At 41.3% G+C, this 13,546-nt stretch overlaps 1 protein-coding gene across 6 annotated transcripts in view; it reads right to left on the bottom strand.

Annotated features, from left to right (window-relative positions):
* TPD52L1 (TPD52 like 1) overlaps window positions 1-9,939 on the bottom strand; it is a 109,468-nt gene extending 99,529 nt beyond the window's left edge. For 2 of the 6 annotated variants that reach the window (XM_002817324.5, XM_009242214.4), the window contains exon 1: window positions 9,671-9,917. In XM_002817324.5, the coding sequence (XP_002817370.1) occupies window positions 9,671-9,689 (19 nt within the window). In that variant the 5' untranslated portion in view covers window positions 9,690-9,917. Of the gene's footprint in view, window positions 1-9,108; window positions 9,613-9,670 lie in introns of those variants that run through there. The other 4 variants (XM_002817323.4, XM_009242210.4, XM_009242212.4 and 1 more) reach the window with 4 other exon arrangements.
* Window positions 9,940-13,546: the final 3,607 nt, after the last annotated feature.

Raw genomic sequence — 13,546 nt, 5'->3', positions numbered from 1 at the left:
GTGATCCGCCCACCTCGGGCTCCCAAAGTGCCGAGATTACAGGTATAAGCCACCACGCCCGGCCTGTTGTACTTATTAAATAACATGTTTGGAGTTTTTTGTTTTTGTTCTTTTTTTTTTTTTAGACAGGGTCTCACTTTGTCCAGCCTAGACTAGCGTACAATGATGCAATCATAGCTCACTGCAACCTCAAACTCCTGGGCTCAAGCAATCCTCCCACCTCAGCCTCCCAAGTAGCTGGGAATACAGGCATGCATCACCATGCCCAATTTACTTTTTTATTTTTTGTAGAAGCAGAGTTTTGCTATGTTGTCTGGGCTGGTCTTGAACTCCTGGGCTCAAGTGATCCTCCCGCCTTGGCCTCCCAAAGTGCCAGGAGCCACTGCACCTGGCTAAATAACATGCTTTTTAAAACAGTGCATGCCATGGTATTTGACATTTGTAAAAACACTAAAATGTTATTGCTATTATCACCCTCAATGTGAATTAGCTCTAATTAGCACATTAGCACTCAAAAAATCCCATTGGGATGCAAATATGTCCTTTCATTAGTTCTAGGTGTTAACCCACAGGCACGACTCTCAACTCTTTTTGCCTATCCTCCTGAAAAGATGACACCATGTCAAGTTCATCTTAGCTTCCCCTTTGCACGTGTGGCACAGCACACATTAAGGCACAGTGCAGTATAGCAGTTAAGCTCATTCTCTGGACTCAATTAAACTTGGAGTTGAATCCTGTCTTCTTCATTTAATTTTTCTGACTCTTAGTTCCCTGTTTATAAAATGAGTTAAAAGTAAAGGTATCTACCTCATGATGTTATTATAAGGTTTCAATAAAATAATGGATGCAAAGTTTTCAGCATATGAAGCAACAGCAAACATTTATATACTACCTACCATGTGCTAGGCCCTGCTTTAAGCACTTTGCATGTATTAACATGTTAAATCCCCATAACAATCCTATGATATTGGAGCTATTACTATCTTCACTTTGCATATGTAGAAACCAAGATCGAGTGAAATGAATAACTTGTTCATGGTCATATTAATGATAAGTAACATGGCAGAATTAAAATCCAGGCAGTTTACCTTCATCCTGGGATCTTAATCACTATGCCCTTTTCCCACCCAATAGTATGTGCTTGTCAAATATTTGCTATTACTACAGTAATCAATAAGTATTTATTAAAATATTTAATGAATCAATATCTGCTGAAGTATTTGTTTATTTTTTACTGTACATTACTAAGTAGCACATCTTATTACAGGCCACAAAAGTGGACTCCTTTGCTTATAAGTTGTTGAAGAAATTCTCAGATTCTGCCTACCCAGATAATTAATAAGGTGTATACTAGGAAAGGCAATTCAAAATATGTTCCCATCTACTATAACAGCTGCCATTTGTGTAATTAGATTTTTAAATAATTTAAAATAAAACAGTGGGATATGATTTGTTGCAAATGACTGATTTCACCTAAAATATACATCATCACCTATTTCAAAACCTTTACTTAAATAGGAAACAAAACTACAGGAGGTAACTTTGAAAACTGTATGAATAGTCTTAATAATACTCTTAAAAATCATAAATCAAAACATATAACAGCTTGCTTCCATAGTTTGAGGTTTATTATATTGCCTAAACTTCAATATAAAATTTTAAATATGAAACATAGAATGCAAAATAATTTTTTCCTTGGATAATTTAATAGTTAGAGACATACCTCACTGCACTTCACTTTATTGTACTTCACAGATATTATTTTTACAAATTGAAGGTTTATGGCAACCCCAGGTTGTGCAAGTCTATTGGTGCCATTTTTCCAACATGTGCTCATGTCATGTCTCTGTGTCACATTTTAGTAACTCACAATATTTCAAACTTTTTCATTATTATTAAATCTGTTATGATGATCTGTGATAGGTGATCTTTGATGTTACCATCATAATTGTTTTGGAGAACCATGAACTATGCCCATATAAGATGGTGACCTTAACCAGTAAATCCTGTGTGTGTTCTGACTGCTCTGCCAGCCACCCATTTCCCCATCTCTCTCCCTGTCCCTGGCCCTCTTCACTCTCTGAGACATAACAACATTGTTAGTATGCCAATTAACCCTACAAATAGTCTCTAAGTATTCAAGTGAAACATAGAGACACATATCTCTCACCTTAAGTCAAAAGCTAGAAATGATTAAACTTAGCAAGGAGGCACATTGAAAGCCAAGATAGATCAAAAGCAGGCCTCTTGATTCAAGTTGTGAATGTGAAGGAAAAGTTCTTAAAAGAAACGTAACATGCTATTCCACTGAACACACAAATGATAAGAAAGTGAAATAGACTTATTACTGATAAGGGAGAAAGTTTGAGTGGTCTGGATAGATCAAACCAGCCACAACATTTCTTTAAGTGAAAGTCTAATCCAGAGAAGGTCCTAAGTCTCTTCAATTTGTGAAGGCTGAGAGAAATGAGAAAGCTGTGCAAGAAAAGTTGGAAGCTAGCAGAGATTTGTTCATGAGGTTTAAGGAAAGAAGTCATCTCAGGCCCGGCATGGTGGCTTATGCCTGTAATCCCAGCACTTTGGGAGGCTGAGGCAGGTGGATGACCTTAGGTCAGAGGTTCGAGACCAGCCTGGACAACATGGTGAAACCCCATCTCTACTAAAAACACAAAAATTAGCTGGGCGTGGTGGCATGCACCTGTAATCCCTGCTATTCAGGAAGTGGAGGCAGGAGAATTTGCTTGAACCCGAGAGGTGGGGGTTGCAGTGAGCCAAGATCGTGCCACTGCACTCCAGCCTGGGTAACAGAGCAAGACTCCATCTCAAAAAAAAAAAAAAAGAAAAGTCATCTCTGTGACATAAAAGCGCAAGGTGAAGCAACAAGGGCTGTTGCCAAAGCTGCAGCAAGCTCTCCAGAAGATCTGGCTAAGATAGTTGATGAAAGTGGCTAAACTAAACAACACATTTTCAATATAGATGAAACAGCCTTACACCGGAAGAAGATGTTAGCTAGGACTTTTATAGCTAGAGAGGAGGAGTCAATGCTTGGCTTCAAAACTTCAAAGTACAGGCTGACTCTCTTGTTAGGGGCTAATGTAGCTGGTGACTTTAAGTTACATGCTCACTTACTATTCAAAAAATTCTAAGGCCCTTATGAGTTATTCTAACTGTAACCAGATGCAATGGCTAATGACTGTAATCCCAACACTTTGTGAGGTCAAGGCAGGAGGATTGCTTGAGCCCAGGAGTTCAAGGCATCAGTGAGCTATGATGATTCCACTGTACTTCAGCCTAGGCAACAGAGCAAGACCTTTCATCTATGAAAATGCAAATACAAGTAAATAAATAAATAAATAAATAAATAATTATTCTTAATCTATAGATTTTGAAAATGTGCTCTATAAATGGAATAACAAAGCCTGTGTAACTGTTTATAATATGGTTTCTTGAATATTTTAAATCCACTATTAAGATCTACTGCTCAGAAAAAAAATATTTCTTTCTGAATATTACTTCTGGTTGATAACACCCCTGTATTAGTCCATTCTTATGCTGCCAATAAAGACATACCCGAGACTAGGAAATTTGTAAAGAAAAAGAGGTTTAATGGACTCACAGTTCCACATGGCTGGGGAGGCCTCACAATCATGATGGAAGGCACGTCTCACATGGTGGCAGGCAAGAGGACATGTTCAGGGGAACTCCCCTTTATAAAACCATCACCTCTCGTGAGACTTGCTATCATGAGAACAGCATGGGAAAGATCTGCACCCATGATTCAATTACCTCCCAATGGCTCCCTCCCATGACATGTGGGAATTATGGAAGCTACAATTCAAGATGAGATTTGGGTGGGGACACAGCCAAACGATATCATACGTGGTCACCCGAGAGTTCTGATGGAGATGTACAAAGAGATTAACATTGCTAACACACATCTACTAACACAACATCCACTCTTCAGCTTGTGGATCAGGGAGTAATTTCGACTTTCAAGTCTTATTATTTAAGAAATACACTCATAAGGATACAGCTGCCATAGATACTGATTTTTTTGTTGGAACTAGGCAAAGTAAATTGAAAACATTCTGGAAAGGATTCACCATTCTAGATGTCATTAAGAACATTCGTAATTCATAGGAGGTGGTCAAAATATCAACATTAACAGGAGTGTGGAAGATGTGGACTCCAACCCTCCTGAATGAGTTTGAGGTGTCCAAGATGTCGGTGGAGGAAATGAAGTGCAGATGTGGTAGAAACAGCAAAAGAACCAGAAATGGAGCCTGAAGATGTAACTAAATTTATGACATTTTAATCTCATGCTAAAACTTGAATGAATGAGGTGTTGCTTCTTATGGATGAGCAAAGAGTGGTTTCTTGAGATAGAATCTACTCCCGGTGAAGATGTTCACAGCATTGTGTAAATGACAACAAAGGATTTAGGATTATATAAACTTAGTCAATAAAGCAGTGGCAGGGCTTGAGAGGATTGACTCCAATATTGAAAGAAGTTCTATCGCAGATAAAATGCTACCAAACAGCATTACAGGCTATATATAAATCTTCTTGAAAGGAATAGTCAATCTATGTGACAAACTTCCTTGTTGTCTTACTTTAATAAACTGCCACAGCCACCTCAGCCTTCAGCAACCATCAGTCAGCAGCCATCGACATCCAGGCAAGACCCTCCACCAGTAAAACACTTATCACTCAGTGAAGGCACAAATGATTGTTAGCAATTTTTAGCAAAAAGGATCTTTTACATAAAGGTATGTACCTTTTCTTAGATATCATGCTATTGCACATTTAATAAACTACAGTATAGTATAAACGTAACTTTTATATGCACTAGAAAACCAACAAACGTGTGTGACTTGCTGTATTCCAATATTCACTTCTGTGGGGTGATCTGGAAATGAACCCACACTATCTCCAAGGTATGCCTGTATAAGAGACTGGACCTGCTGCTGTTTGACAGAAGGAAGAACGGTTCTTTTGTCATTTTATAACAAAATGCCATACTTCCTTTACAAAGTAAGAATTTATTTTCCATGCAGTATCAATAAAAGTAATGTGATTATATTCATTTTTCTAGAGCTTCATCCCTTGCTTCCTTTTCTCTTCTTATCCTCATTTATTTTCTTTCATCTATTTTTAATTTACATTATCTTGTTGCATTTCAAGTATCCATATAAACTGCCTTATGTACTTCCTGAAACAAGATAAAATTATATAAATGTTCTGTGAGCAAAGTATAATGTAAGGTATATATGACATTTGCATTTAAAGGACTTTGCCAACAGTAGGGTTAATCTGATATTTATTGCTTTATTTCATTCATGGACATCTGAAAATCTTCTTGAGTGGATATAAAAAATAGTTATTATAGTAAACTGAATGATGGCCCCTAAATATATCCTAATTCCTGGAACCTGGAAATGTTACCTTTTGCAGATGTGATTAAGTTAAAGGTCTTGAGAGAGAGAGAGAGATTATCCTGGATTATCTAGGTAGGTGCTAAACGAAATCACAAGTGTCCTTATAAGAGAGAGGCAGAGGGAGGTTTGACGCGAACAGAAGAGAAAGCAGTGTAACCACGGAGGCAGAGAGATTGGAGTGATGCAGCCCAAGAATGTCGGCAGCCACCAGGAACTGAAAGAGGCAAAGACGATTTCTTTCTTAGAGCCTCCAGAGGAAGGACAGCACTGCTGACACCTTGATTTCAGCCTAGTGATAGTGACTTTGGAATTCTAACCTCCAAACTATGAGACAGTACATGTTTATTGTCTTAAGCCACGAAGTTTGTGGTAATTTTTACAGTGGCCATGAGAAACTAACATAGTTATTAATTTGAATATATGCAAATGTTAAAAGGAGACAGTTTTCCTTGTAACATTAAAGACATTGGGAAAGGCAAAAACAACAAAGTTATTTCCATTTAGAAGAATAAAATATTGAATGAAGGGTAGTTTAAAAGGATCAGGAAGTTTTTATTTTAAAGGACTACCGTATGTTTCGGGAAAATGCTACATTTCTAACCCAATTCCCCCTCTAACATATCAATTATCTTAAAGCAAAATCATCTGGTACCAGAGGAAAGCAAATAGGAATGCCATTCTCCTGTGGACATCTCTCTACATTGTTCTCCAGCCCTCCTCAGAGAACAGCTCCACCCATAATCCCACTTCCTGTTTTCTGTCCTACCACCTCCCCTGAAAGTCCTCTTGTTTTGCTGGAAGTAATCTATTATTTTACAAAGTCAAAGAACATATTTGCATAATTTCACTTATGGGAAAGTTTCTAGTGCAGTAAGTTGCTGCACTTACTGAGCTATATGGGCGAATCATGTCCATAACACCTTGGTGGCTTCCTGGACAATATGAGGTGCAACTCATCAGCAACTGTCTGCTTAACCTCCCTTATCTTTACCTGTCTCTAGATTAGCAGGCAGAAAGACAAGCCATCTCCACTCTACATAATTCTAAAATAAACTGTGCTGAAGGTGGAAACTTACACTTTAAAAATCACAGAACTGTCTTATCTAGAATCTAAGAGGCAAATCATTCATTTAGCCAGAAAAAATGTGCAAGTGGAAAAAAGATTTCTCTTTAATATATGCTACAAACAGTTTGTGAGAAGTTTTTTCTTAAATGACTCAATATGTCTGCTTTATAAATAACAAAAAGTCTGAAAATGAAAATCTTAAAATGCTAGGCAAATAAAGATTTAAGAGGTAATTATCCTCCATTTGACTGTACAAGTAGGAAGCTGGGGTCATCCTTGACACTGCCCTCCTTCACATTCAATCCAATTTTGACTTTTCTTAAGTTTTTTTGTTGTTATTCTCTTTTTGTTTATCTGTTTTTGAGACAGAGTCTTGCCCTCTAGCCCAAGCTGGGGTGCAGTGATGTGATCACAGCTCACAGCTGCCTCGACCTGCTGGGCTCAGGTGATCCTCCCACCTCAACCTCCCAAATAGCTGGGATACAGGCACACACCACCACACCCAGCTAATTTTTGTATTTTTTGTGGAGACAGCGTTTCACCGTGTTGCCCAGGCTGATCTCAAACTCCTGGGCTCAAAAAATCTGTCTCCTCCAGCCTCCCAAAGTGCTGGAATTCCAGGTGTGGCTGGCCTTTTTGTCTCTTTTTTTTTTTTTTTTTTTTTTTTTTTGAGACAAGGTCTCACTCTTGTCCAGACTAGAGTGCAGTGATGGGATTTTGGCTCACTGTAGCCTCAAACTTCTGACCTCAAGCAAACCTCCCACTCCAGCCTTCCAAGTAGCTAGGCCTACAGACACATGCCACCACACTCGGCTAATTCTGTTTATTTTTTGTAGAGATGAGGTCTCTCTATGTTGTCCAGGCTGGTCTCGAACTCCTGGGCTCTAAGTGATCCTGCTACCTTGGCCTCCCAAAGTGCTGGGATTACAGGTGTAAGCCACTGCACCTGGCCTCTTAAGTATTTCTTAAATCTATTCACTTTTCTCATATCCATTTGCCTTTTTACTAGTCGTCTTTACACCCAAAGTTTCCATCCAGTCATGAGTGGAAAGGAAGAGCACCACAGGGCAGCTGGAGATTCAGGTGGGGACTGAAGTTTTACCTGTCCTCCAAAAGTCATAGGCTTTGAGTGAGAATGGGTCCCTCACAGCATCCACTTTGCTACTTTTTACCTATCTGGCTGTAAACAAGGAATTTATTAAAAAGTCATGGCAAAAATTGCAATTACTTTTGCACCAATCTAATACCTTGCATGCTTGTTTCCTCTCTGTAGAATGGGAATGAGAATATGAACTGCCTCATGGGACTGCTGCACACAGGAAATGAGTCCATCAATACATGCAAAGCACGAAGAACAGAGACAGGGACACGATAAACAATCTGCTCTTCTGATTTTTTATACTAGGGTTATAATTTTTCAGGCTCTCGTTGCACTATGAGGCCCTTTCTTAGCATTAGCATGGCAGTGATTTTACATGTTATTTTTCAAATAGCTATCAAATTAATATTTGTCTCTTCCTCTACTGTAAATTTTATGAAGCAGATACCAAATCTGTCTTTGCTCTTCTTAGCACAGTGCTTGGCAAAGGAAAGCACTGAAATATTTGTTAAGTAAATCTTGGAAGTAAAGCAAAGCAATAAAGCAAATCAGTGACACCAGTGGTTACCAGTCTGTAGTTTCGGATGTCTTCAGAAGTTGTATGAATGTTTCCTGCTATAGTTCTTCTCCAACCTCACTAATATAAGCTTTCAAATATACCCACGTTCAGGTTCCAAAGATTCCAGTTTGACTGGGATGGGGTTGGCCAAGGCCAGTAATGAAGATTCTCTAAATAATTATAATCTGCAAGTCAGGTTGGAAAGCTCCGGTGCTGCTCCCACCAGCTTCAGTTCTGGTGTGAAGGCCTCCAACCTGACCTCTGCTTTCGAATTTGACCAACTGCCCTCACCCTTGGTTGAATTATCCTTTCTTATCTACATAATAGAGGAAAAAATATGGGAAGCGGCAGCTTTACGGGCAGGACTTAGGAGGATGGAACAAACCAGTAAGGTTCGTGCTGTTCAGACAATTGTAATCCTGGCAGCAAACCTGTTGGGCAACTCCAGGCCCACGCACTCGCCAACCCACTCTCATTCAGGGCGTTCTGCCCCTAGAGGGCGAGCGCATCAGGTCATGAACCTCTTTTTTTTTTTTTTTTTTTTTAAATGAGATTTTATTTATACTAAGAGCCAACACAGAGTTTCCTACTGTGTAAAAGAATGGTGGCTTTGATCGCCTTAAAGGCTGAACTCCGCAAGCCATCCCTTCTGGGCGTTGCTCCCCAAGGTAGATCACTGAGTCCGTTTCCTTCCCACCTGTCTCTCGCTCCACATCCGCCCACCTGTGCCCCTTTCCACGGTCCGTTTACCCCCATTCTTGAATGATTCCATCGGAATTCCCCAACCCTGTTCCAAGTGTGACCCCAAGATATGAGGCCGCCCTTCCTGAAGCCACCGCAGGCTCCTCCAGCAGGCAGCCCCGTGAGCAGGGAGCTGGGCGGCCGGGGACCCCGCGCGCCACGGGAGGCAGAGGTCGCTCCCCGATCGCGGGAAACCGGGACTCACGTGTGGATCTGCTGGAGGTCAGGGGGCCGGTAACGTTCACCTGGCCTCGGAAGGCGGGTCCCTGAGCGGGAAGCGTCTCGCGTAGCCGGGCTGCGGAGCCACCCCCTCGGCGGGCGATCCCCTCACTCCCTAACTTGGGAGCCACAAGCCGCGAGTCCACGTCCCTGGGCGAAAAGACTCACATTCCCTCCCCACTCCCTCAAGGGAAAGGGAGCGAATCACGCTTTCCGGACCCGGCACAACAGGTCCTTTGGGCACCCGCGAGGTTGGGAAGGCCAGGGGCGACTGGCTGCGGAAGAGGGTAGAGCATTCCACGGGCGCATTTCCTGAGGAGGGGCCTCTCCACTTACGGATCCCCTGTCACTTTACTGATCCCCAGACCCACAGCAAATCCTGAGTTTGGGGAGCAGGCATTATACCGAAGGCGCGGGTGAGAGTGGAGTTCTGGACGTGTAGCACGGCACCAATCTGTTCTGTCCGAGAGCGAAGTTAGGTGGTGCAAGAAAAGAGCCTTTATGCGCGCCCCAGGACCTGAGTCTCGGGGCGATCAGCGACCACTCACCTTGTGCCTGCGCCTCCATGGTGGCTGACTTCGAGCTGAGGGCGGCGGGGACACCCCGGTGCTTCCCAGAGCAGATGGCAGCTGCGCCCAGGCTCAGAACGCAGCTGGCCCCGCCGCTCGCTCCCACTCCTGGCACGCGTGTCGCGAGCGCTGCGCGGAGGGGGTTGGGGACGCAGGCAGCCGCCACTGGCCGCTTCTGGTTACCTCCGCCCCTTGCAGTCCACCTGGCCCAAACCAAGCTGCAACAAGCTCGCCGCTGGGCGCCACCTGCCGGCGCTCTGCACAGCAGGCGGAAGGCACCCACTGCCGGCGCTATAGGGGCATATCGCAGAGATATTGCAGGTTAGGTTCCAGACCCCCGCAATAAAGCGAGTATTGCAACAAAACGAGTCACACGAATTTTTCAGTTTCCTAATGCATATAAAAGTTACGTTTGCACTAGGTTGTAGTCTATTAAGTACGCAATAGCATGATGTCTAGAAGGAGCAATGTACATACCTTGACTTAAAAAGATACTTTATTTCTAAAAAAGGCTAAAGATCATCTTCACCTAATGGGAATCTTTTTGTTGGTGGAAGGCATTGCTTGGATGTTGATGGCTGCTGATTGATCTTGGTAGTAACTGCTGAAGGCTGGAATAGCTGTATCAATTTCTTAAAATGGAACAACAATGAAGTTTGCTGCGTCAATTGACTCTTCCTTTTATGAAAGATTTTTATGTAGCATGCAATGCTGGTTGATAGCATTTTATCCACGTTATAACTTTTTTCAAAATTGGAGTCAATCATCTCAAACTCTGCCATTGCTTTATCAACTAAGTTTATATAATTATAAATCTTTTGCTGTCATTTCAACAATGCTGTGAACAACTTCACCAGGAGTAGATTCCATTTCAAGTAACCATTTTCTTTGCTTGTCCATAAGAAGCAACTCCTCAACCTTCAAGTCTTATGAGATTGAGCAATTTACTCACATATTCAGGCTCCACTTCTAATTCTAGTTCTCTTGCTATTTCTACCGTATCTGCAGTTACTTCCTGCTTTGAAGTCCTGAACTCCCAAAGTCATTCAGGAGGGTTGGAATCCACTTTTTCCAAACTCCTGTTAATGTTGACTTTTTGACCTCCTCCCATGAATTATGAATGTTCTTAATGGCATCTAGAATGGTGAATCTTTTCCAGAAGGTTTTCAATTTACTTTGCCCAGATCCAACAGAAGAATCACTATCTATGGCAGCTATATCCTTACAAAATTTGTTTCTTAAATAATAAGGCTTGAAAGTCAAAATTAGTCTTCTATCCATGGGCTGCAAGATGAATGTTGTTTTGCCAGGCATGAAAACAACATTAATCTCTTCGTACATCTCCATCAAGTGTTGAGTGACAAAGTATATTATTAACCAGCAATAATATTTAGAAAGAAACATTTTTTGAGCAGTAGGTCTTAATAGTGGTCTTAAAATATTCAATAAACCATGCTGTAAACAGATGTACTGTCATTCAAGTTTTGTTGTTCCATTTATAGAGCACAGGTAGAATATATTTAGCATAATTCTTAAGGACTTTAAAATTTTCAGAATGGTAAATGAGCTTTGGCTTCAATGTAAAGTCACTAGTTACTTTTGCCCCTAACAAGAGAGTCAGTTTGTCCTTTGAAGCTTTGAAACCAGGTATTGACTTCTTTGTAGCTGTAAAAGTCCTTAGTAGCATCTTCTTCCAGTATAAGGCTGTTTCATCTGTATTGAAAATGCATTGTTTCGTGTAGCTACCTTCATCAATGATCTTAGCCAGATCTTCTGGAGAACTTGCTGCAGCTTTGGCATCAGCCCTTGCTGCTTCACCTTACATTCCTGTTATGGAGATGACTTCTTTCCTTGCAGCCCTTGCTGCTTCACCTTACATTCATGTTATGGAGAGACCTCATGAGCCAGTCTCGGCTAGCTTCCAACTTTTCTTCTACAGGTTCCTCACCTCTCTCAGGCTTTATAGAATTGAAGAGAGTTAGGGCTTTGCCCTGGATTAGGCTGTGGTTAAGAGAATGTTGTGACTGCTTTGATCGGATTTGATCCAGACCACTCAAACTTTCCCCATATCAGCAAGAAGACTGTTTCACTTCCTTGTCATTTGTGTGTTCACTGGAGTAGCACTTCTACTCTCCTTCAAGAAGTTTTCTTTTGCATTCACAGCTTGAATAACTCGCATAAGAGACCTAGCTTTTGGCCTATCTCAGCTTTCAACATGCCTTCTTCACTAAATTTAATTATGTCTAGCTTTTGATTTAAGGTGAGAGACATGTGACTCTTCCTTTCATGTGAATATTTGGAGGTGATTGTAGGGTTATTAATGAGCGTAACTACAATATTGTTGTGTCTCAGAGAATGGAGAGGCCTAAGAAGAGGGAGAGAGATGGGGAAATGGCTGGCTGGTGGAGCAGTCAGAACACACACAAGATTTATTGATTCAATTCACTGTCTTATATGGGCATGGATCAGGGTTCCCCAAAATAATTACAATGGTGACATCAAAGATCACTCATCCCAGATCACCATAACAGATATAATATAATGAAAAAGCTTGAAATATTGTGAGAATTACCAAAATGTGACACAGAGAAATCAAGTGAGCACATGGCATTGGAAAAATGGCACCAACAGATTTGCTCAACATGGGGATGCCACAAACCTCCAATTTGTTAAAAACGCGATAGCTCATGCCTGTAACCCCAGCACTTTGAGAGGCCAAGGTGGGCGGATCATGAGGTCAGGAGATCAAGACCTTCCTGGCTAACACGGTGAAACCCCATCTTTACTAAAAATACAAAAAATTGGCCAGGCGTGCTGGCACGCGCCTGTAGTCCCAGCTACTCGGGTGGCTGAGGCAGGAGAATCGCTTGAACCTGGGAGGCAGAGGTTGCAGTGAGCCAAGATTAGCCTGGGCAACAGAGCAAGACTCCATAAAAAAAAAAAAAATGCAGTGTCTGTGAAGCACAGTGAAGAGAAGTGCAATAAGATGAGGTGTGCCTGTAAAGGTCTGATACTATGCCCTGGACAGAGGAAGAGAACATGGTTTTACAATACTGAGCCATCACTCTTAGTGGAGATACAAAGGTAGGTTTCCACAAGCCGTGGTTCCAACATTTTTGTCAACTGATCAACACACAATTTTGTTTCTTTACATATTTTAGTTTAAAGACATCTTATTTCATGTGTATCATGTATATTGCTGTTTCATTAACATTGAGCTAACAGCCAACAGCACTAAAACTCATACCAGAATCAAGTTTATTAAGCTTATTTAACATATATATTTTCTCCCTAAGGCACATCACAACCTTCTTGCACCTAGGAACACTAGACAGTACTTCAATGCTATCCTGGGGGGCCCAGAAAAATCACCAAAAAAAAAAAAAAGGTTTGTTTATAGACTGGAGAGATGAAACAAGAAGGCAGAGCTGCCTTGCTTTTCCTCAGCAGGAAACTTGAGTCTTCTGGGGTCTCTGTCCATGAGCCCCTGTAGGTTGTACTTGCAGGTTGATGAGACAGTCATGTTTTCAGACAGGACTAGAAATTCACAGTCCTGTTCCAAGGCTTGCCTGGTAATGAGATTAGAAAGCATGACAAGGAGTAAGAAATATCAGCTCCCATCTCTACTCCTCTGGCTTTTGGATGTTACAGATCTCCCCTTTTTCTCAATATCTACACAATCTTCATCTGTAAAATACAATGTGGTACTTATTTACATTTGGTCTTGAATAGTTTGCCACTTGGGTTTTTGTTTCCTCTTCCTTTCTTAAAATAGATGGTAAAGTCTGTCAGGGTTGAGTGTGGATATTATGTTAAACCTCCCATAATTCCTGACAAAAAGTCTTATACAAATTT

The sequence above is a fragment of the Pongo abelii genome, chromosome 5, assembly GCF_028885655.2.
Source record: "Pongo abelii isolate AG06213 chromosome 5, NHGRI_mPonAbe1-v2.0_pri, whole genome shotgun sequence".
In the NCBI taxonomy this organism is placed as follows: Eukaryota; Metazoa; Chordata; class Mammalia; order Primates; family Hominidae; genus Pongo; species Pongo abelii.
Note: the sequence above shows the minus strand (reverse complement) of the source record. Positions and strands in the feature narration are given on the sequence as shown.